Source organism: Nematolebias whitei, chromosome 10 (assembly GCF_014905685.2).
Source record: "Nematolebias whitei isolate Nwh7 chromosome 10, NemWhi1, whole genome shotgun sequence".
Lineage (NCBI taxonomy): Eukaryota > Metazoa > Chordata > Actinopteri > Cyprinodontiformes > Rivulidae > Nematolebias > Nematolebias whitei.
Genome location: NC_056507.1, coordinates 10105783 through 10131603, shown reverse-complemented (window position 1 = coordinate 10131603; position 25821 = coordinate 10105783). Strand labels below are relative to the sequence as shown.

Sequence of the window (25821 nt, the reverse complement as noted above, 5' to 3'; positions counted from 1 at the left end):
TCAGAAACAACGTGCCGCGGTGACAGAACAAACATCAGCTGAAATGAAACGTCTGCATGTGTGCACAACGCCGTTTGTTTTAGCTCGTTGCTGTTTTCTCAGCCGAGCGACGTCCTTGTCTCAGCGAGGGCGTCGAGTTGTGTTCTTGCTGTTCGTGACGCCCACACCTGTTTCCATGATGGTGCCGACAGAGGAGAAGGAGGAGAACGTGGGTTTGTCGCAGTCGATGCCGTCGCCTCAGTATGAAACTGTAGATGTTTTAAAAAAGCTACGATGTTCTGCTCAGTCAGAAACCAGAGAAGTGTTTCGTCATGATGACGATGGTGCTGAGTAGCTTTTATTTAAAAAGGTGGGCCCGCCACCGGATGTGCTCTGCTCTCTCTGGTTCTGGTCCTGGACTTGGGGATAGCTGCCGTGGACCTCGGTGCTCAGCTGGACTGACGGCACCGAAGTTCAGGCAAAACAAGTTGCTGCAACTTTTAACCAACCTCTTGGAACTGGATCCTGGATCAGACAGGGGTATGGAGGCGGAGTCCAGTGATGTGGTCCAGCTGCAGCATCCTCGACCTGCAGACACCGAAGTGACGTTGGATCGCGATTACTGAACTTCTTTGGTTTGGACTGGAGTGATCGGCCATCACTGCAGACCTGCTGAGGCACGGCTCGAGAGCTGGGTTACATTAGAGCTGCACGTGTGTGTGTATGCGTGCATGTGTGTGTGTGCGTGTGTGTGTGTGAGAGAGAGAGAGATGAGGTTTGTGTGTTCAGGATGTTGCTTCTTGACCTGAACGTGTGAAGACAAGCAAATGGAGCCAAATGACAGACCAGCTGATGCCTGTGTGTGTGTGTGTGTGTGTGTGGGGGGGGGGGGGGGGGGGGGGGGGGGGGGGGGGGGGGGGGGGGGGGGGGGCTGTACTCCTGTCACCCTCATCTATTTATAGATTCTTCTTCCTGATTATCTCCCTCTTATTTCATGCCCATTATCACACATCACATTTTATTCCCTCTCTTTACTTCAGTCGTTGCACCTGCTCCAACATTCTCCTCAGCCAACACACACACACACACACAGGTCGGTCCTGTAAGTGGCTCGGCCCAGGCGGTGTTGACAGACAGTCAGTCGGTCAGCGTGCACTTCGTCATGACCAAGAGGTCTGTCGACGACGAGCCCAAAGTGAGCGAAAGCAGCTTCGAGATAAAAGAGCCAATCACGGATTAGTGTGTGCGTTTGTGTGTGCGAGTTGCGTCAGGACAAACGGTGCCGGCGAGCAGGCCTCAGATAACGACCCACCGGCACAGGGCGGTGTGTGTTTGTGTGTGTTCAGGGGAGTAGGTGTGAAGATAAAAGTGTGAGTGTGAGGAATAATGAGAAGCAGAGCTGAGGGGCCGGCACCTGGTGATTCAGCTGCTTCCAGTCTGAGGAGCAAAGTGACGTTTGCTAAAAGACACAATAAGTCGAACATAAACGTGTCGCATTCAAAACTCGCTTTAACAACATATTTTCTAGATTCAGTCCGTCTTTATTGACCTAATTCTTATTAATAAAAATATTAGTTATTTGGTCTTAGACACTTCTGCCAAGAAATGAAACCAGTTATTCATAAATCTGTTGCTTTGTCGTTATTAGGGGGGGTGCTGTAGCTCAGTGGTCAGTGTTTGAGCCCAGGTTGGTCAGGAAGAGTTACTGTTTTTGATTTATGTTCAGATTGTTCTTTTGAAAACACTTCCATCGTTTACATCCTCTGTTCTCAGAGCGCCACGTCAGGTTTTACAGAACTTTCACCGTATTGTCCAAATAGAAACAGTTGTGGTCCAAAAGGACAAGACGGGGACGACCGGACCTCTAGCTGCAACCTAATTTAGCGGAAGCTGATTTCGCTAACTGTTTTCAAAGTTAGCTAAAACACCAATCCGCAACGAAAATTTAGTTCCATTATTAACTGTTAGCAGATTAGCAAACTGTGCGCACCGCTACCTTTAATCAATATGAAAACTACAAAACAGTTTCCTCAAATTATGTTAGTGCTATTATATATGGCGGCAGCCATCTTGGATTTTGACAAGCCAGCCCAGTTTTGGATAGGATCTGGAAATGGAAGTCGGCACCTCACTTTTTCCCCCCAAGTTATCATGCCCACAACATGCACAGATGGACGGATGGAGGGAGGGTAATTCCAATTCTCTTTCTTCGCTGCGTGACGGAGGATAATAAAATACTGCGTGAGTTTATTGTAAGGCAGTATCACTGGGCTGTGACCGTCAGTTTGTGACCAGTGAGCCGCACGGCCACATTTTGTGCGATCATTTTTTTAAATCGCAGCCTGTTTTTGAATTCTTCCCTGTTCATTCAACTTTTATTTATACAGGTTAATCTCATTGAGCCCCGGGGACTCATTTACAAGAGAGACCTGTTTGAAACAAAGAATGATGACAACAGTAGACAATCATAAAAGAAAGAACATAAACTGAAAAATTAAATGGAAGAAAAATTGTATATAAAAAAATAAATAAAACTGCTACATTGTAAAGCGGTGCAGAAAACTAAAAACAGGAACATGTCTGCATTGGTTTTTCCCATGAACTTAGCAGATGTTGAAACCACTTAGAGAGGTCAAGGTTGAGAGCTTCAGGTCTTTTTGTAAGATATTCCAGGAAACGGGAGCGAAGTAGGAGAAGGCCCTTTGGCCTAGTTCAGTCCTCACTGAGGGAACACTGCAGGTAATAATGTCCTGAGAGCGCACGCTGTAGCTGCACTCACGCAGAGACATGTAGGAGGAGATGTATGAAGGCAGCAGACCAAGAAGTGATTTAAAGATGAAAATGTACCAGTGAGAGAGTCTGCGTGAAGTTAATGATGTCCAGTTAACCAGTGAATACAGGGTGCAGTGGTGGGTACGGTGGTTACAACCAGTTATGAATCTTAGTGCACCATGATAGACAGCATCCAACATCTGCAGGGTTCTTGTAGGAGCGTTCATGTAAATAATGTCACCATAATCCATGGAGGGAATGAATGTTGCAGTTACAAGGCGTTTCCTCGCATTCGGAGTTAGACAGGATCTGTTTCTGAAAAAGAAACCCAGTTTAACTTTCAGTTTCTTTACCAAGTTTTTGACAGGGAGCTTAAAAGAAAGATGCAAGTCAACCAAGATACCCAGATATTTGTAGGAATCGACAAACTCAATAGGGACACCATTCGACGATAAAATCGAAGGAAGAACAGCTGGGACCGACTTCCTGTTTGAAAACCAAATCCCTTTGGATTTTTTCTGCGTTTAATATGTTTGAGACAGAACGAATGTGACTGGATACATTTTCTATTCCTCCCTGTGTGACTTTACATTGCACCCAACTCAGTCCGCTTTGTGCCCACCATACAAACCGCCCTCATGTTTATAGGTGAATCTGCTGGACCACACTTTTAAAATAAAAACAGGCAGATTTAAACCAGGTTTTTTATAAATATTTATTGTGGGATGTGTGGAATTTTAAACCTGAACATTTGTGGCTGTAGCTTCGAATGTTTTCTGTCAGAGGAAAATTCCTGTGCACGTGTCCAAATACATCTTAGTCCTTTAGATTTACAGAAAATAATTTGAGAGTGTTTAAAGAAAATGTCGCCCAAATTTTCCCGAACAAGACCGTGAACCTCAGCGACTCACGCAGGGAACATATGAACCACAAACCAAACATTTGGAGATTTAAATTTAAAAGCCACAAAACGTAAACATGAATAAAACCATGCAATTTGCTTCCCGATGTTAAAGATAATAAACAGACGGGCGGTCGGCTGGGGGTGCGTGCTTGGTTGTTGGCGGTGTGTGGGGGTGGTCGGTGGCGTGTCCTCTTCATGCTGGGGGGGTGTCCTGTCGGCAGGGCATGGCCTGGGCCGGGTCTGGGGTATTGGCTCTTCTCCGCTCAAGAATTAATGGGTTTACCTCCTGGGTTTGGGCATGGGCTGCCCCCTGTAGAGGGCGGGTACATGTCTTGGACCTGGGGGGTATAGAGTGTGTATCGGGAATAAGAATGAAATGTATCGTTATTGTATGTCTTTGAGTGAATGAATGTGAGATTGAGGTTGGGATAGTGTGATTGTGTCTGTGTATGAATGGGTATTTGTTAGGCCGAGACTCGGACTGCCCCCTCTTTGATACAACTGGGGGTGCTTGGCATCGCGCCCCTATCGCGCGGCCCCCTGGTGGGGTGTGCCCTTGCCTGCCGGCGCGCTTGGGGCCCTTGGTATCGGGGGCTGGGCGCTTGGGCGTGTGTCGGCTCGGCCTGGTGTCTGCCTGGTGGGGCTCGGGTCCTCTGGCCCTGTCAGGCCTTGGCCTGGGTGGTGTGAGTCCTCGGTGCCCGGGCCTCGGTGCCTGGACCTGGACCTACATCGGTGCGGCAGGTGCCGACGGAGGCCTATGAGCTTGTCGCTGTTGGCCCCGGGGGGTCACTGTATGTGGTTGCTGGTGGGGATATTCCGGTTCTCCCCTGTGGTCCGTTCTAGGGGGGTGGGTGAGTGGTTCGTCCTGTGTGGGTGGCTCTGGGGGCTCCGCGGTCGGGGTCCCTTCTGGGGTCTTGGGCTCTGGTCCCCCCTTTTTTCGTCTGCCTCTGGTCTTGGGGGTCGGGTCTCTGCTGCTTCACAGTTACTAATAAATGTTCTATTAGAGAAGCCTTATACACTTATGCATGCTCACAACCACACACAAATAGAAGCAGGGATGCTTATGTAGGCTTTAAATGTAGATATATAGATATGTATGTGAGTGTATATTCATGTGTATGTATGTATGTATGTATATAGGCGTAGGTATGGGTATATATATTTATGGAAACTTACTGCAAAGCCATGAATATTTTAAGTTTTTATACATATGTATTTTGTTGCTGTGTTTTGTCATGTTCTTTGCAGGTGAACAGACAGTGGCCGGGTGTTTTGACGTGTGCTCTATTTGTATATATTTCTTATATTTTGGAGTCTTACTTTGTCTTTTCTTTCTTTCTATCCTATTAAAAAAAAAAAAAAACCTACACTAGATAGTCACTATAATAAATATTTCATAATAATGGTATGGAGAGGATGGCTGTAAGGGGAGAAGGGAGGCCATCAAAAAAAAAAAAAAAAAAAGATAATAAACAGAGTGGCTTCATCAAAAAGCAAAATCTAGTTTTCGTTTTAAACCCGTGCAGCTCTGCCTGAGAAGACTGAGGTTTATTTGTGACTTTAAATCAAATGAAACCAAATTTATAAAGTTTGAGCTTCACACATGTTCCAGTTCCACATGTGATTCCGCATGTTCCAGTTCCCCATGTGATTCCACATGTTCCTGTTCCTTAACGCAACCGTTGATCCTAAGCTGCTAGCTGTCGTTTTAACAGACGAGATGTCAGCAGCTTATTAATATCAGGGAGTAATGTGGAGCTGAAATTACCCTGACGTCTGTCTCTCTGCCCCATCTGTGGCTCAGTGGGAAACTAAACTGTGTTTCAGGTCACTGTGTGCCACACACACGCACGCACACACACACACACACACACACACACACACACACACAGTATGCAAGTCAGTAACACCTCCATCATCGTTAATATAAAATCTTTGTTCAGCTGCTTTATGTCTTTCTCTCCAAGTTAATGAGAATATAATAATTAAGATTAATTATTTAACTTTGGGTTCAACTGGAGGTCGCCTGGAAAAGTCAAATTAGTTTTTGGATTTCAGAAAATGTTCTCCAACGAAGCCGTTATAAAGTTTTTATAACGATATGTCGTTAACGACGTGATGTTTAGAACGAGTCGGACGGACCTTCTGTTGAACAAAAACTTCACTCGTTGCGTCGCGTCGTGATTTATTTTGCAAAAGTTAAGCCAAGAAAAGAAGCTGTGTCCAAAGAACTGAGTTCTGGCCCTGATCCAGCAGAACCTCCTTCAGCAGCAGAACCCTCAGTTGTTCCTTGTATCAGCCTCTCTCCTGGTTCTGGAGGAGTGACTGACAGGAGCCCAAACCATCAGCCCTCCACCACCGTGCTGACAGCTGGGAGGAGCTGTTTGCTGCAGTTCATTCTGGGTAAACATCTGTCCTTTGGTCTGGTTCAGGTCCAGAAGTTTTGTGGTTCCTTCAGATGAAACCGTCCAAACTTAAGTCGTGCTGCCATGTTTGTAGAGAAAAGAGGTCATGACCTTTGACCTGTTGACTGAGGCCTGTCGAGTCAGTGCACAGTCTGACCTTCAGGGTGAATCTGCTGTGAAGATTGTCAGCTGTCTGAAATGTTTTCCACTTAGACTTTCTCTGTAGAACGATGGACTCTAAATGACCTTTGACCCTTCCCAGGTTGATAGGCAGCAACAGTTTCTTCTTTAAAATCATTGCTGCCGACTTTCCATCCTGGTGTCGTGTTACCACACCTGGCTGAATATTAATTGGTCACACATATCTTTACTCTACCCAGTGATAGGTTGGTTCCATCGTTTAACTGGAAAACAGACGGATCTGTTTCCTGTCAGGATCTTAGAACTCCCTGCTTGTAGTTTTCAGCTCCTTCCTCATCTCTGTATCATCTTACAGTGAAAACTCACCTCCCTCCCTTTAGCTCAGCATATCATTACCTCAGAGACTGCAGCATCCAATTAAGACTTTGTCCTTCTTTCACCTCTCCGGTTGGAGGAAAGATGGGAGGGAAAATTACAGATTAAGTGACTGGTTGGCACGTCGTTTAGCGACAGTGAAACACGAGGGTGGAAACTCAGAATCACAGTGAGGCAGGAGCTGCTGGGATGCAGCACTGGTCCTCGAATGTATTTTCAGATCTGATGTGCACATTAGATGTTTACAGGAATAAACGCTGTGAGTGGATTATTGATGGAAACGGAAGGAAGGTGTGTTCAGGGCTGGCAGGCTGCCTGATTGATGAGAAATATTAGACTGCTCGAGGACTGCACACACACACACACACACACACACACACACTCAACAGAGTTCACCTTCACAAAAAGCATCTCTGATCTGTGGCTGATCCGATCCTAAGCTCAATACGCTGATCTGATAAATTAAACATTGCACAAACAGCAAAACAGAAATTATACAATTATGTCCTTAATCACAAAGAGATGATTCAGGAAGAATTTTAAATCAACAAAAAGAGATTTAATTTAATACAATACAACAAAACAATGAAATCAATCTGTCAGTTATTCAGACTATTTTTTTACTACCCAATAAATTATTACAGCTGAAAAACAGACCATAATAACTTTAATTACAAAAGCAAACAATAAAATGCATTTTCTGTATTATTAAAAAAACAACATAAATACACTTTTTGTCTTTTTGCGTTATAAACTGATTCACTTACTGTAATAAGAATGAAGCACACTTTCAGTGTTTGTTGCTGTTTATACCGGCGCCGCTGCAGTTCTACTCCTGAACAGTAGGTGTCTCTAATGAGAAACCACTGCAAATTGCAAACTTTCTTCATAATTTTCTGCTTTTTAAGTGGAGGACTGTGCAAATAAACCTGCTTTCTGACTTTTTTGATCAAATAAATAACTGTACTGATTTTTTTTTTTGGTACAAAGACATGGTGGTCTGTTACAAAAGAGGGACAAAATTTAAAACTTTGTTCAAACCAATTTAAATCAGTACGTTAACTCGTCATCTTTTCTTGGTTGCAAGTTCCTGAACAAGAGTTTGATCGGTCTTATTTCACATTGTTGCTTATTCCACATCAAACTCAAAGATTACTGAACAATTTAAGACTTGGGGGGGGGGGGGCTTCAAAGTTGGCCAACTGTCATAAGAAGTCTGCAGTAAATAAAGAATGTTCTGAGTTTTCAGGGCAAAATGAGAGGCAATACAAATATATTTCATTTAAAGTAACACCTTGAAGGGCAGGTGAGATATTTTCAAAGGCCATATTTGGCCCTCGAGCCTTGAGTTTGACACGTTATAAACTATGCATCTATGTTTAATCTTAAAACTTCAGCATGTCTGTCAGTCGATACAGATCAGTCCATCTTCAGGTCCTCAGCCACCTGTATCCAATCATATCAAACTTTGAGAATGTTTTTGGCCTTGTTAAAGTTAATTTTGATGTCCACGCTTGTGTTTTCAGCATCATAGTCTGTTTTAAATTAGATGCATTTTATTTTATTTTTTTTGGGACTATTTTATTTGTAGGATCTGCTGAAGTTTCCTGTGAGGAAGCAAATGATCTCTCTTTGAAAAACAAAGTGAGATTTTTGGAACTACGATTGAATCCTTTTTGATGTGACCTAAAATTTACTAAAGCTCAACCAGCAGTCTTTCAGATTTTACAACTGTTGCATAAATCAAACTTCTTAAACTCCATGTTCTAATGTAATCAAAGAACAATATCAAGCAGAACTTTGTAACTTTATTGGAAAATTGCATTCAGCCGTGTCACATGTGGAGCAGAAAATTTTGCATTTGTCCTCCGTTCTTTCAGGTCTGTCATTTAAATTGCTCTCTTTGAGCTCTTTACAATAATTTTATTTATATTTGTAATTCATAACCTTCTGGACTATTTTAATCAAATCTACACCTGTTCATTTACAGGTAAAACAGTTGGTTAACACTTTAAAGCACCAACATTTCAATTTAAAGTATTTCATCCTGCTAAGCTAGGAGGCCTGTGGGCTCAGATGGAGATGCTGACTGAAGCGTTGCACCTCCTGGTCCAGGAGTCTTGTTCCTCCTCGTTAGTTTATCTGTGAGGATGTTGTCTGTCTGCGTTGCCTCACAGCGCTGCCCCAACCTGCATCTGTCTCTCTGCATCAGGCAGGTTTTCAGTTGCCGGTCTTTCTGTCGTCACTCTGGATGTTTGACTTTGTCAGCTTGTCTGTCTGTCTGCCTGTCTCCCAGTGTGTCTGTGAGTCCACCTGTCTTTGTGTCCTTGTGTTAACTGCAGTGAAAGACATCATGGCATTTGAAACAGCAGGACACTCTGTGTCTAAATGTCAGCTAAGCCCGCTGGTAATAGACCTTCCCATCTGTCCCACTCTCTGTTTTTGTGTTTTATTTGTAACCCTCCAACAACCAACTGTGTTTCTTTCTCTGTCCCCATAACAACAACCCCTTTTTTATATTTTTAGTTCCAATGTGCTGCAGGAAAACATATTTAGGGGATCAGTTATCTCAGGCTGTGTGCAAAGGTCAGGCCCACAATAATAAAAACTTGCTGACTAACCTGTGTATACCCTGTGTGTTTGTGTGGCCAGGATCATCCATGAGGACGGCTTCTCCGGAGATGATGTAAAGCAGTACAAGCCTGTCGTTTACAGCAACACCATCCAGTCTCTGGCTGCCATCGTCCGTGCCATGGATACACTGGGCCTTGAGTACGGAGACAGAGAGCGCAAGGTCAGAGCAACAGTTTTTAAACACGTCCGGCTGGACCTACAGACCAAAACACACACTACACTTCCAAATCTAAAGTTCAGGATGGCGTTCAGATGGCTCGCAGACACAAACCGTCACAGATGGAAGTGTTGGAGTCCAAACCTTTGAACAGTGCAGAGCTAATTTAAGACAGCTTCGACCCACTGAGCTCATGCAGCAAATGTTCAGAAAACTTGGGGCCGCTGTGAGCTTTCCAGAGTCACCGTCTTTCAGCTGAGGCATCTTGAGTCCAGCTGTTGTAGCGGATTCAGCCAAGCATCTGAGAACGACAGTCATCTCTACCCACTTGTCTTTAAGCCCCCTGTTATTCCTCTGCAGATATAATTGGTACACTATAATTATCTTGGTCTGTGCTGGTTAATACTATAAATAACGCACATATTAACTTGTCTCTGTGCGTAATGCTGCTTGCACGGCTAAGTTGTTCAACCGTTTTGCCACAAACGTTCAGTGGAAGGTGTCGTTAATGGTAAAGCTCCATAAAATTGCAGAGACGAGGCTTTCTCATGCAGAACTTGGACTTTGAGGGATTAAATATTATTCTAAAGACATTCAGGTGAAGCAGCATGCAGAGGACACAAACATTCGTTATGGTTTGAGCTCGTGAATCAAGTTGTTTAACAAGTTTGTGTTAATGGTTAGTTCCCTTCATGCCCACACAGTTCGATCCTGACTCCCCATGCATGCCTTTCTGTTTAATCCACAATGATACGTTGGTATTGAAGCTCTATGTAATGTCTTTTGAAGGTCAATAGTTGTAAATGTATATTTTATCCTTGTTGGGCGTGAACATGCAGTATGTTATTGATCTCCAGCTCTTTATTGCTTCTTTGATATTTGGTGTAATTCTCCTACAGCACTGATTTAAAAACCACATGGCTCCCAGCCAACTCCATCGTGCAAAAGTCTTTGGTGCCAGTCTAAGTTAGTCCCGCTTCAAAGTTCTATAAATCCTACAGCAAGCAAGTTCAATATGGAATAGGCTAATTGAGGATTATGAGTCTAATCCTTAAAATAACAATGATCCTGTCTTGGTTTTGAGCCATGGAGTATTTTTTTTATATATTAAAGATGCAAAAGTGTGTTTACATCTCATACTGTTTGTTGTGGGTTTGTCAACATGGAAGTGGCAGTGGCTAAGAATGTCTAAAAATGACTGAGGTATACCGGTAACTATATTTATATTAGCTTTGACAGTCATTTTGATTTTTGAGCTTGAGAGATGGTAACACTCAGGTACAGCGAATGATTACTGACAGCTACTAGGTGGCATAGTTTGACCTCCATAATTAAAGTTAAAGCTTTGTTTTGTCTTAGCAGTGCCAGCCAGTGTTTAAAACTAAACGCTCAGGAAACTGTTGGCACCAGGAGTACAGCTAGGGCTTAGTTACTGGTTAGTTGTAATTAGCTAGCTCAGGGCCAAAAGTAGAGAAAAGCTAATTCATTAGCAGATGTAACAAAAGTAGAAATGGCATTAGCCAAAAAAATATTTGTAGAAAAAGTAGAAAAATTAGCAACTGTAAACGTAGCATTAGCGGATTTAGCTTTAGTAGTATTAGTAATACCAGTAGTAATAAAGGGGAGTGGTGACGCAGAGGTTAGAAAAGATGGGTTCATGATCGGAAGGTTGCCGGTTCAACACCCCGTACCGACAACATAAAAATGTGGGTGAGAAAGGTGAAACATCCACATCTGCCTCCATCCTCATTTGCCCCACTCTTGGCCCTTGAGCAAGGCCCTTAACCCCCACCATCTGCTCCCCGGGCGACAGGCACCCAAGATAGTAGCTCTCTGCTCCACACATAGGGCTGTGGTAGCTCTGTGGTCTGTGGTTGCATCAGGAAGGGCATCCGGTGTAAAAATAATCGCAAAGTCTTCGTGCGACTTAGTTCGCTGTAGCGACCCTTGAAGAAGGGAGCAGCAGAAAGAAGGGGGAAACAGTATTAGTAATAGCTGTAGTAGAATTACCATTAGCAGAATTAATAGTTGTACACTTAGCTGGAAATAGAATTGCCTTTACCAGTAGTAGTATTAGCATTAGTAGTAGAAGAGTTAGCTTTAGCAGAATTAGCCATATTAGTATTAGTAATGGCAGTAATCGAAATGCCACTGGCAACATTAAAAGTAGTAGAATTAGGATAACAGGTTTGAACTGCTATTAACAGTAATAAAATTAGCATTATCAGTAGTAGAATCAGCAGGAATAGTATTAGCATTAGCAGTATTTGAATTAGCTTTAGCAGAATTAGCCATAGTTGAATTAGCATGATCAATAGTAGAACTAATATTAGCAGAATTAACAGTATTAGTGTTACCATCAGTAGAATAGCATTAGCAGAAATAGTAATAGCTTTAGCATTAATAGCATTAGCAGATTTAACCTTTATTGAATTAGCATTAGCATAATTTGCATTAGTAGAACAAGTTCAAGTCAACTTCATTGTCATTTCTACCATGTGGTACATGAGATGGAACAAAATTATGTACACAGGGTCCCAGTTGCATCCAAAAATAGCAAAATATAATGTATAAAAAGAAACGGTTAATAAGGATCTAAAATATACACTTAAGATTTACGCTAAACAAGTGCCAAACGGTACATTAAAAGATCTAAGATATCTGCTAAACACTAAAACCGTAAAACAATGTGGTGTATCAACAGCAGCCCGAACATGAGTCTTTGGTGAGCAGATAGGTATGAATGAATACAGCAGCATGAGATAATCAGCAGCATGAAATCAGCAGCATGGATAATCAGCAGTACAGATAAGTCGCATATCACCAATTAAAGTGGCATTACAGTGATTTTTTTTTTCTTATTTCTTAGTTATTATCCTGGCTAGGGATTTATGAGTCTTAACAGATTCAGGGTAAAAGCTGTTCCTCAGTCTAGTAGTTCAACACTTAATGCTCTGCAACCTTCTACCTAAGGGGAGCGGGGCAAAAGTTGTGTGTGCTGGGTGAGTGGGGTCCTTCATGATGCAGGTGGCCCTCTTCCTGCATCAGGAGGTATAGATGTCTGTGATGGTGGGGAGGCTGACTCCAACAGACTTCTGTGCAGCCTTCACCACCTTCTACAAAAAGTAGTAGAATTACCAGTTGTGGAAGTAGCATTAGCTGAATTTCACATTATTGGTATTAGCATTGGGAGTAGTAGAAAGGCTACTAGCAGAATTAGCAGTAGGAATGTTTTGCATTAGACAAATTAGAAATGACTTATTTCTTATGGGTAAAATACGGAAAAGCATAGAAAGTGCAGAAGTATGAGTAAACTAAAAATGTGCACAGTATGAAATATGCAGACGGATAAAATTTAAAAGTAACATGTACAAAAGTATAAAAAGGATGTTGGTCTGACTGCAGGTGTGCTCTTTTTGAAACAGTTTTTTGTTTGTTTTCCCCTTTCCATAGCTGCGTATTAGTTTTAGAAATGTGCATCCACCCAATCTGCATGTGAAGCAAGGTCATGCGGTTTGTCGGTTTCCACATGTAGCTCAGGAAACTAGTTTCACTCTTGTTTTTATTTGCTGCAGTTTAATCCAGTTTGAGACGATTTAATTTGATTTGTTCTTTTATATTTGTTTTGTTTATTGCACAAACAAACGCATTAACAACAAACTTTGGCAACTATCTGTGAGTAAATTTAACCAAATGAAGGATGTACAGTATGAGAGAACAGTCCATTCCAAACATCCACATCCAAACATCCATGTGGTCAAGTCTTGCTGATATTGCTAATCCATCAAACACTGCCACTGCATTCTTTGTTTCATGGAAATCTGCAGTGTTTAACTTGTTAACGCTCCTAAAACATCAGAATATTTTAAAACAAATGTGTTTGCACTTGAAAACACCTTGAAACGAGCATCCCGGTGTTATATGCAGGAAAACAAATGGCCCCTGCTTTGTTTTAATCCTGACGGAGACGTTGGATTGCAGATTAGATAACATCGTAGACGTGACGACAGGTTTATTGGTAGCTGATTTATTATTTATTTGACGCTAATTCTGCTGCTTAAAAGAAACCAGCAGTGATGCTAACTGTTTGGTTTATTCATGCTTTTGTTGTAAGTGATTTAGTGATTTGCATACTCTTTTCGCTAACTTTGGTTTAATTCTTTTAATTTATTTTTGGCTTTCCGTTCGTCTCCAGACCCGTGTTAGTTTGTGTGTCTCATCCGTTTTATTGCCTCCATGGTATTTAGGTCCCTTCGTTCTTTCTGATCGCTGTTGTTTATCTCACTTCCTGTTCTCTCCCTACTGCAACCTTTTAATTGTTTTGATTTCCTGCTTTCTTAGTTCTGCATTTGGGTTCTCCTTTTCCAATAATGTACCACGTTAGCGCAACGATGTCTGTCACTGGCCTCAACCGCCTCCAGAGGCGCAGAGTGTTTCTGATAACGACCACGCTCGTGATATTTCAGAGTAAAGATGAAATAACAGCACAAGTATTGATTCAGTTTGTGTATCGGTGTGTGTTATTGCTGAAGGAACTTGATGCGATGTTGGTAAAAATAATAATAATTTAGGGAAAAATATAGTTGTGTGTGTGTGTAAGGCTGCCGTATTATTATTAACTACAACAGCAATAAATATTAAACTCCAGCATGTCCTAACGTTTAGCCAGAGAATAACAGAGTAAACTACTTCATTTGTTTTTACTTCTTGCATGAAGTGAGTTCAAATGAACATTTTGTCCTTTAAGGTGATGAGAGGCACATGTAGAGCTTGTGACTGAAATTACAAGAAAATACTCAGCTGAGATGGGACTTTTCACATCTTTAAGTTCATGTGTACTCAAGAACAAACTGCAAGATTCATACATTCCCATAAATCCATCCATCCATCCATCATGTGGTTCTGGACTCAGGTCTTGAGGGTAACAGCTTGATCAGGAAGGTCCAGACATCTCTTTCTACAGTCATCTCTTCCAGCTGTTTTGGGAGGACCACAACATGTTCCCAAACTATCTGAGAGACATCTCTATCGAGGCATCCAGGAAGCATCTTTATCAGATGTCTGAACCACAATGTCTGGCTCCTCTTGATGTGGAGGAGCTGCAGCTCTGCTCCGAGTCTCTCCCAGATATCTGAACTTCTCACCCGATCTCTAAGGGAGAGTCCATCTACCCTGCAGATGTCCAGATGTCCATTTAATGGCAAAATGAAATGGAAGTGTTGGTGTTTGCGACAAACAGAACGCAAAAAGAGGAAGGAAGCAGCGGACGTTAAACAGACGCACAGAACGAGTTCTGTTTAAAACTCGCTCCAATAAAAGATGACAAGTGTGCCGGAGGGGGAAAAACACTCAGATTAGTTCACCTCAACATTTATTCTTTCTCTGGATGTCTTCGGCGACCCTCCGTCGGCGCTCGTCTTCTGCTAAAGCCACGCCCACCCGCCCCATCTGTTTCCGACTCCTCCGCTGGTTGCCGTGGCAACCCAGTGTTTTGCCTCGCTCCCGGCACATTTTGCGAGCTCGTGTCTAAGGGCGGTGTGACACACACACACACACAGGGTGCAGGCTCGCACGGTGACAGCAGGCTGGAAATAGACGGCGAGCTGTCACTGCTGCAGAATCTTTGAGAGCTTTTCACTCAGGCCTCGAGTCACAAAACTCGTCCCTGGAGAACACATTTGGACAGGTGTCTGTGGACATTTAGCTGCATTATTTTTTTTGTCATATTTAAACCGCTGAGACAAATTTCTAGCCACTTTTTTATGTTTTGTTTGAAGCTTTTCGTCCAGATGTGAGTAAAGATCGAGGACGTTGACCAGAGACTGGCTGGATGGATTGTAAAAATCTACTCGATAGACGTTTTCATTACTTTCCACGTTCTTGTTGCGTAGAGGGGATCTCCAGTTTAACTAGAAACGCTCTTCCATTTTGTCCAGTAATTATTTGAATTGCCTTTGGGCTAATAAAACAAGTGTCAGCTCAAACTGTTTTATTTCTGTAAAATCAACTGAACTTTAGTCGCTTTTGTGTTTGCTAATGTTGATTAGCTGCGGCAGCCATCTTTAATTGGTTTAACTCCAACGGTGAATCAGTTATAGACACACATCCAATGATTAGTTTTTGAAAGTTTCAGTAATATCCGTCCACAGGAAGACGATGTATTTTAAAAGACACGCAGACATGGCGCACGTGGCAACACCTTCACAGGCATTTACATTGTCGCCCGTAATAACACCACATGAATGAACCAGATTCACTTTCCAGAGAAGCTGTGTAGGTTTGAATCCTCCCTTGGGGTAGATTGTTTAAACTTCAAAACTTTTCTTTGTTCCTCTGTTGTTCGAGACCCTCCTGATTAGGGATGCACAATATTATCAGCATAGTATCGGTATCGGCCATTCCATCAAAATAACGCACCGATATAAAAGATGCTGGTTTTTCAATATATTTATATAGTGTTACATCATTTTCAGTCCCCTTTTTGGCATCTGCATTTGGTAACAGGCCAAATTAACAAAGACCATGCAGAATAATGTAATATTTTAATTCCACTACAGAGAAAGCTATGTAGTGTCTGTAAGTAGGTCTAGGGGAAAAAATATCGGTATTGGTTATCGGCCAAATAAGTTTTGACATATTGGCATATCTAATATCGGCCAAAAATACAATATCATGCATCGCTACTCGTGATACAAAAAGTTTTGTTCATCTTCAACTTTTTGGTGCATTCTTGAACAAAACCTGTCATGTTTGCTCGCATGATACCTCTCGCACAGTGACCTCCGTGACCCAAAACGGAAGAATCGGGTAAAAGATAATGGATGATGGATGGATGTTTGCACTTTATGTCCTGCAACTGACAAAGTGCAATGCTTTGGCATTTTGCATGATATCTTACATTTATGCTTTAATAAAAATGATGACTGCAGATCTGCATGGTTTTATGCAGTGGTGAGGTCAGGATAAACTATATTCTGTGAACAATCTGTTCTGAGCACATATTGGCTCTTTCTTCCACCTCTTCAATACATTCTTTTGTCCCGACTCTTCTGAAAGCATCCGTGGAGCTGAAGAATCAGCCTGAAGCGAAAACACATGAGTGTGTGTACTTTACTTCTGGACCGGGCTTCAGCTCCTTTTTCTACACAGCCCAGCTGCTTCAGAGCTTCCACACAAAGCTGCTGACATTACATTATGTGCATGCAAGCTTTAAATGTTCAGGCAGCATCTCAGGTTGAGACGTTTTGTTCCAGAAATACATTTTCTCCTCAAAACACCAACAAGTTTTGTCTTTGTCCCAAAATATAGAGACCAGTCTGGAGTTATACAATGTATATCATCATCTAATCTTTTGATCCTCAGCTGGAACACAGAGACTGATGTCAGAAAACACTGCGTCTTGAGGGGCTCTCGAAAGTGGATGATGAGAGGGGGATGAAGTGAAAGGAGGGAGGAGAGGAGGTGAGGACAGGTGGAGAGTGGGCCGACAGGTCGGTCGGTGCCTGTTGTTGTGGAAACCCACCATTTATTCTCCTGGGCTAATCTGTGTGTGTGAGAATTGAGACGTGGGTGTGTGTGCAACGTCTTTCTGATGATGATGATGATGATGATGGTTCCGCCGCTCATAAAGGAGTGGATCGACCCGAACAAGGCAGAGATGAAAACTGCAGGTTTGTTGTTCAGTCCAATCTGTGAGATTGTCCACGTTGTAAGCCTTCCACAAGCTACAAACAACTCTTATTTTGACGATTAAGAGGGTTTTTGTTTCTTGTTTTTTCAACGTGGGGTGGTTGAAGTCAGATGGTGAAGGCTTAGAACAGGTTGTCCAGAGTGCAGCCCAAGGGCCATTAGCTTGTGTGATATGACTGAACTATGTGGTCTCTGTAATGTTGACTTTTATTTTAATCATTTTAATTATTTTAACCATTTTTTATGGTATGGTACATACCATACCGTACCATACCGTACAGTACATGTGAAGCTTTGAGTGACAGGTGATATGCGTTCCTGCAAGGAATGGTAAACTTTTAGTTTTATTTTATGAAAATATCAAAATCTGTTACCACTGCATCAAGAAACAAGTATATTTAGTCCTATTTATATTCCACCTGCTCATAATGTGTCGTAACGTAAACATAATTAGCTAAAAGGTCTTGATTCATGAAGTCGTTATTTAATCACACCGCAAATCACCCCTGTCAGGATGTGTGGGTGTGTTTAAGAGGTAGTGTGATTAAATCAGTCGTACGGTTGTGAATTTACATGAAAGGTTGAAAAAACAAAAAGCGTCACACCTGATGATACTTTGTGTCTGGAGAAATGAAGGTCAACAAAGAAACTCACTCCACTCAGCTGCAGCCTCTCATCTCATTACTCTGCCTTTCTGTGTCTGTGTGCGTGTGTGTGCGTGTGTGTGCGTGTGTGTGCATGTGTGTGCATGTGTGTGTGTGAGAGAGAGAACCGACAGTGTATTTTAAAGCCTGTCAAAGTGTATAACATCAGAGTCGTGCCTGAAGGGGAAGCAACACACCCTCACACAACTGGTTCTCCAGCTCCATAAAATGCCTCGTAGCTAAGCTCACACACACACACACACACACACACACACACACACACGCACACACACACACACACACACACACACACCCACACACACACACACCCTGACTCTCTCAGTAACCTTCTTGCTGTGCTCGGCAGCCTGGTGCTGCCAGCGTCATGTGACGGGCACATGGACCTGTCTCGCCTCAGCTCTGCAGTGCTCGCTACAGGACTGGGATGCCTTGCTCACGTCGCCGACGGTAACCAAGGCCGCCAATCATCAGCGCTACTGAGCCAAACAAAACAAAAAAAAAAAATCAAGAGAAATCCAATGCAGGCGCTGCCTTCAGAGAACAGCTGGGATTAATTACAATCCTGTCAGTTCTGGTGGTGATTTAGAGTTTCAGATAATCTGAACGAGGACGGCAGGCGTTCCTGTGAAATGGACCAATGAGACTGAACAGGTTTAAAGAGAACTATGGAAGATTCAGGACTGGACCCAGTTACCTGATGAACTGTCTGCATGAGCCAACCTCGTGTGCACCTCTGTGTTTACTCAGCAACAGACCATAAAGATGAATGTTGTGTTGTTATTATAAATAATATGAACAAATCAAATATATTCAGTGACTAATCTGCCAGTCAAGGTGGAAATCGGTTGAACTCAGTAATTCTTGGCTAACAGTGCTGAAATGATTTTCCTTTTAATGCTTCAGACCCTCCAGTCAGGGTCAGGGATCCATTTTTCTGTCCACAGCAGTCTTACTGAGGACCAGCCAAGGTGGAGGTTGCTGATGCTCTTACTACCCCCACAGCAAAACGAGAAGGTGATGATGATGATGCTGCTTCTGGGATGCTGAGATTTCAGAGAAGTGTTTTGAGGCTTAAAGAAAGGGTTCAATGGGTGCCTTACGTCCATCGGTCATGAACAGGCAAAGAGCACAGATTTACTCCAGAGAGGAGATAAAGAAACTGATTTCCTCTGGTGGAACAATGATGAAGGAAGGGGGAGATTGAGTAAGAGACGTGTAGGGTCAGTAGTCTGACCCTCTGCTCCGTCTCCATGTCAGTCTGTTTGTAATGGTCCAGTCTGAACGATCACGTTTCCATTCCTCTGCAGAACTGTCAGCTGTCATCACTTGCTGCTTCGGTTTTGACCACAAACGTTTTTAGTTTCAGTCCGTAGGATGAGGTTTGTCAACAAACACAAACACTCAGGTTAGAGCAACGTACGGAGTCACGTCATCATTTTCATAATCCCTGGCTGTTCCATCCGGTGTGGACTTCAGAAGAATGATCCTGTTTCTGAAGGTTTCTGTCAGTCTGCTGCTGGTGCCATTAAAATTGGTGCCGAGTTCAAAATAAGCAGCTGCCTGTAAGAAAAATGCAGCATGTTTTATTTTAAAAAGTAACTTTGGTGTGTAAACCTTCTTCCTGAAACTGTTGGCTCATGAACCAGTCAGCCATGAAGTCTTGACCACCTGCCTGATGCTAATGAGGTCTCATTGTAACGTCCATGAGATCTCTGAAGGTCTGCTGTTGTCTCTGGCTCCACTCGGTCTGCAGCAGATTCTTCAAGTCTTAGAAGTGGGACCTCCATAGATTGGATTTGATCCACAGATCCAGACTGAGATATGGAGACTTAGGGGCCGATGTCTAAATCTATTTGTTCTTGAGTCTTTTCTGCAGAGCTTCATTAAAAAAAGACCTGCTGAAAGAGACCAGTACCACGATCTGTTCTTATGAACGGGGTGTAACTGGACAACAATTAGGTGCTACATGTAAAAACATTCACATGAGCCACAGGACTCAGTTTCTCAGCAGAACTTTGTCTGTCCATGCCTGCTTACACTCGTCCTGTAATGCTTTCTGTCCTGGTTGTTCTTGCCCCCAGTAAGGTCCCAACACACTCACTGACAACCTCTCTCTCTCTACAAGTTACGAGAACATGGCTGGATTGTGGCAAATTTGGAAAACCTCCTTCAGTGGTTCAATCGTGATGCTGAAACGTTTTTTGTAACCATCTGCTATTTTCTGCATCCTCGAGACATCCTGCACCCTCGGCAGGTGCTACACATCCACCCTGGGACAACTCATCTCATCTTCTGCTGCTTATCTGTAGTCAGTTCCTGGAGGCAACAGGCCAAGGAGAGAAATCCAGACCTCCTTCCCTACCTAGAGAAAATATATAATCCATTTAACAAGTTCTAGCTCTGCCCCAGGATCTCCTCCCAGGGGACATGCCTGGAAAACGTCCAAAGGGGGGCACCCAGGAGGCATCCTAATCAGATTAACCACCTCAGCTGATGCCTTTCAATGAAGAGGAGCAGCGGCTCTACTCCGAGCTTCTCAGCCTGTCTCTAAGGCTGAGCCTGGCCACCAATGCATATGAAGGGTGGATCCAGAATCTGGTTCTCTAAATCCTGATCCAAACCACATGACCATAGGTGAGGGTTGGATCATAGATGGACCAGGAGATCAAATATTTGTTTTGCATATACAATATTAACTTAAAGCCAAATCTGACTATCTTCAGCGTAACATTATAATCCGTATTATTTTTGTTTTATCGATATGTGTTCACAGTATGGACTTGCCAACAAATAATTTGAACTAATAATGTCCTGATGCAAGCTCAATAATCCAGGTAGATAAATCTAACAAGGTTGAGTCAGGGCCTACGTCCAGAGGACCTGACTCAACCTTATTACATTGAACTAATAATCATAAATAATCTTTAATTTTAACAAAGATTAAATATTAATCGCTTGGTTAGTTACTTTTTAACCCTCCTGCTGCTCTTGGGTCAAAATGGCCGTTGTTTTTCCTCGTTTTAAGACAGACCGTTGTGTCAGGATTTATCCAGAACAAAGCTCAGTTACCTCCCAGTGACTCAACAAAACATCAGATGAGCTCCACTCAACATGAGAAATAAATGGTGAACAGTAAATGTAGTCTTCTGGGTACGATTTCAAGACAACCTACCAACAACATTTAGCCTTTTTTTTATTATAACAGCCCTCCAACAGTGATCTGCTACCAGGCCAGACCACAAACCACCCACAGCTCCCAACAAACCCACAGTTAAACACAAGCACACCTGTCAACGTGGGTATTTTTAACAATTATTGTCATTTTAGCATCAATTCATCTGAACTGCAGCCTGTACTGGTGTCATATAAATACCATGTGTTGTTCCACACGCAGTTAACCTCTTAATTATACCCGCCTGAAAATAGAACCTTAGACAACTAAAGTATGCAGCTTTGGCTGTTCCAGGTACCGACTCCCAAGCGTTTGGACAGGACCTGCTTGTTAGTGTCCCCAACGTCTAAGCCATGAAGATGGTCTAATTTTATGCTCATCTGTCAAACATTGTCAGAAAATACAGATGGGTTCATGATCTTAATAACTATTTATGCTTTCACTGTCCACGACATCTGGATTTTCACATCTACATAAAACTAGTTATAGTGTAAAATGGATTAGTTCCAATAAAATCCGTCCAGTGGTACATGAGATATTTTACTAAGCGACAGGAAAAGAAGCACTAAAGACCCATGAAAACTCATGATAACCCTCGGATGAGTTCAGGACCACGGAGGTCCCATCTTTGGGCTTTAGTCTCAAAACCGGGAAACAAAAAAATAATGTCTCCTATTTTATATATTTTTGTAAAAAGGGAAATTGGAAATACTCTCCCTCTGTCCGTCTTGTGAACATGACAACTTGGAAAATAAGCAATGTGCTGACTTCCACTTTGCTGTGTGGCTCCAGCTAGACATAAGAAATATCACTATGAAAAATGGGGTTGCCACATCACAATTCAAGATGGCTGCTGCTATATGTGTGTATGTGTGTTTGTGTGTGTACGTATGTGTACTTGTATGTATGTCAACCAGCCACCCCTATTATTTGATGAAACTATGCTTTTTATTTTTTATTTTTGTTTAAACGTAGTTTATTTAAATGATTGGGGTGGCTGAAGATTAATCTAGGCCACCATTGGCCACCCCCTGGCTCCGCCCCTGATTGTGGATAAAATTGCTCCATCCAGGATCCATCACTCTGCAGAACAAACGCCCCTCTGTTCTTCTCCATGTAAATCCTACCCACTTGAATATTTTCTACTAAAAACATTTAAGTTTACTTCCATTTTCTGTTCAATTCCAGTCCAGAAAAATACTCATCTCCTAAACTACAAACATTCATTATTCAAATCCCTCAGCGATGGCGTATTTATTGACCAAAGGTAAATTCCACAAATGCTGTGAAATTCATCAGAACACAGAATTTTTCAGATAAATACTTTTGAAATAACCGTGGTGCATAAAGAACACCTAAAGCGACATACAGTTTGAAATTAATCCAGTCTATAAAAAACTAAATTTATTTATTTCATACCAACACTAAAGTTCCCTCGGCTTTGAAGAGCAGTCTGCCTGCAGGTTTCATTTAGTTTTAACGTGGATTAAACGTGTTTATTTAGGCTTAATCTTCTTATTTCTGTTTTTTGTTTGTTTGATCTGCTTTTAATTGCTTTGCTTGTTATGTTGTTAATTATGTATTTGGGTTTACAGCTGGAGGAGTACCATGGACAAATGAAATGTGAAGTGAAAATAATACTTTACATTCACAAGACATCCTTATACATCAATTGTTACTCAAATATATGTTTAAACAAGCAAATAATAGTAAAAAATGTAATATGAATCCAAAACACAGTCGCTTTTCCTGTTTATTCAGAGCTTAAAGAGCCCGACACACAGTACTCCATCCGAAGCCGAACAGTCGACGTGGGTCACGTGGCTCCAAGACGTTTTTCTCAAACTTTTCAAAGTCCTCAAGACTTAGATGCTGCAGAGCTCCTGGGAAACCCCGCCCGCTGCAGTATACGTCACCACGTGGGTTTCTTCCTCTCAAGAGTCTCCACTCCATCCCTGCAGCCGTTTGGCCACAGATCTATCATGAAGAGAGCGCCACACTGTTCAGCAGACAGTCACCTCTGTGCACGACGTGTGCACAATCTCCATCCAGGAGGTTTTTGACCATTTGACTAAATGAATGTGTTTGAAGAGTCGTACAGCTGAATGACCAAGCGCTTTTCTGCACTGATGCCCACAAAACTTCTGACGAATCACATGATACTTGTCGCATTCGCCTGCGAGGAAAACAGTTTGGTCCAGGCCTTGTGTCGAGAAGAGGCGGAGCTACGCTGAGAACAAAATTACGTGATTTTCGTCATGCAGCTACGTCAATGAGAGACGATTTTACCCAAGGCTTAATGTTTAAACCGATCGATGCCAGAACGCAAAAAATGGGCAGGGTGGAGAGTGTGAGGGCTCTCCCCCAAAAAATGTTTTAATTGATGTGATTTCCTGCATTTTGGTGTATTTTAATGGGTTGTTAAACATCTACATTTACCTACACAAGTAAACACTGCTTCTGTCAAGCATCCTCCACCCTCCTTACTTGATGGTTCCAAGCCCGACTGACTCTTCTCCGCTGAATTCTGTCCTGCTCGTTATCGTCCAACTCCACAAAAAGCCTCCAGCCGCCTCCTCCGCCCGTACATGGCAGCTGCCTGTGGACTCCTGCCCGCGTACGACTCCCTGATTAGCTTAGTACTCACCCTCACCTTACATTTAAGAGCAGAGATTTTTTTTAAGGGTAGAGGCGGAAATGCTTACTTGAAGAGGCAGCTATTTTATTAAGAAGCTTGTGTGGCCGTTGTGTTTAAAATTAGTGTTTATGTTAATTATTTTCAGTTTACATATCCAATATAAGTTTTATTCATTCAAGACAGTCATATTTGTTCATAACTTTATTATTTAGTAAGCCTGAGAGTTACCAAGCAAACAGTTACTGGAACGCACCCTGTCAAAATAAGAGAGTTCCTGGATCTTGTTCTGGCAGGATCCGGCTCAAATTAAGCACCAATTTTACCACTTCGGATGGAGTGTGCAGGGCCCATAATCCTGCCCTGAGGTTAAAACGACCCAATTAAGGCTTTGTGGGCCATTTTGACCCAAGGGCAGCAGAAGGGTTACACTGAAAACCCTCTTGAAGACTCCTTGAATTGTCTGCTTTAACTCCATCTCTACACTTCCTGTTATCATAAAACTATTTCCTGTGTCCCATCACTTTACTAAACGTATTACTGAGATTTGTTTGTTCACCTGAGGGTCAGCCGGTTCAGTCCGTCCAGTCAGTTCAGAACCGCCTGAGTCACACGAGGGATGATTAAACTACTTTCATAAAAATAAAAGTTTTACATCAACACACATTTACAGTGCTTTTGATGAGTAATGTCTGAGTGTCTAGCTGTTCTTGACGAAGTAAAGACACTTTGTTCACAATGTGCACACGTTTACCTCCCCAACGTGCACGCAACGAAGCAGCAGCACGATCAGCGTGCCCCTGATTCTGTTTGTCAACGGGAGTGTTTGTGCTCCAACACAAGATGAGAAACAGAACTGAGCAAAAATCTTTTAATCCAACGTTTTCTGTTGTCTGTGATTATTAGAGCTCTGAGTTGGGTGGGATGACTCTCAGCTACTCCCACAACTAATTTCTATAATCCTCAATACTAATTCTGGCGATTATTCTCAGTAACTCCAGGTTTCCAGGTGTAGAAAGGAGGCGGAGTCAGAGGTCCAGGCTGCAGCCGGGGGGCTTCAATCATGGCTGGGACTCGTTCCCCGTCTCTGTGAGCTTACCTGTGCTAGTGGCACATACCTGTGTGGGTTTCTTTGTGTGTGTGTGTTTGCACACTCCTGGCATTTAAAGGGAAATCAATGCCCTGCTGACTACTGCTGCTAATTGAAGGTTAGCAGATAGTATCTCAGTCGTTCTTCTCTTTCTTCCTCTCTCTTCGCCCTTCTCTCACTTCCTGTCTTTGGTCAATGGAGCTGTATTTGTTTCCTCCTCCAGAGCTGCAGTATCCACCTGCATACACACCAGATCAGCTCTGACACGATGGTTTTATCACTCTGTGTTTTAAATTTACCAACACTCAGTCACACTGCTCTAGTTGCTCTGGTTCTCTTCACAGGATGCAAACTTTAACCTAACTTCTAAGAAAATGAGTGTTTTCTGTTGGCGTGTGAGGATTTCATCACCAGCTGAAACCCCCTCTGGGTGAAGTGAGACGACATCAGGAGGATTTCTTTACACCTCACATTTCTCATGTTTTTAGTAACAGGTCTGACCAGAGGTTCATTTTCTTTAAATCGATGCTAAGAGCATTTTCTAAATTATTCTTAATCTCAAATGTCCCCACATGTATTATTTTACCTCTCATTAACATTCACCTTTATGTGTGAAGATTTAAATAAAACAGGAGACTTGATCTTTTTTAACGTATTTGGAGCCACATTGAAAATGAGTTGAAAACACAGTAATCGTAGAAATATCTCTTTGTCAGCTCGTATTACTTCACACAAATCCTTCAAGTATAAATGCATGGATTAAAATAAAATGGTACACATACACACAAATACATGTAGTCAGAATTCCACCTACATTTAATACTTAAATACAATTTGATATGAAGTTAAATGTCAAGGCAACAATTAACTAATTAGTCTGCGGGAAGAGACAATGGGAGTGAACCAATTATTATGTTTTGTTTTTGCACAATGATGATAATTTGGTCATTCATAGGGATCAAGATGGATGGATGGATGGATGGATGGATGGATGGATGGATGGATGGATGGATGGATTGATTGATTCATGGTGGAAAGATGATGGATGGATTGATGGATTGAAATATGATGGATGGACGATGGATGGATGAATGATGGACGATGGATGATGGATGATGGATGGATGAAGGATTGATGACAGGTGAATAGGTTATGGATAGATGGATGATGAATGATGGATGAAGGATGGATAAATGGATGGAT

The 25821-nt window shown here is 42.4% G+C and overlaps 1 protein-coding gene across 1 annotated transcript in view; it reads left to right on the top strand.

Annotated features, from left to right (window-relative positions):
- Positions 1–25821, top strand: part of LOC119416132 (guanine nucleotide-binding protein G(o) subunit alpha) — a 105792-nt gene that overhangs the window by 28740 nt on the left and 51231 nt on the right. Inside the window, exon 3 of the mRNA XM_037683322.1 lies at positions 9229–9370. Within this exon, the coding sequence (XP_037539250.1) occupies positions 9229–9370 (142 nt within the window). The remainder of the gene's footprint in view (positions 1–9228; positions 9371–25821) is intronic.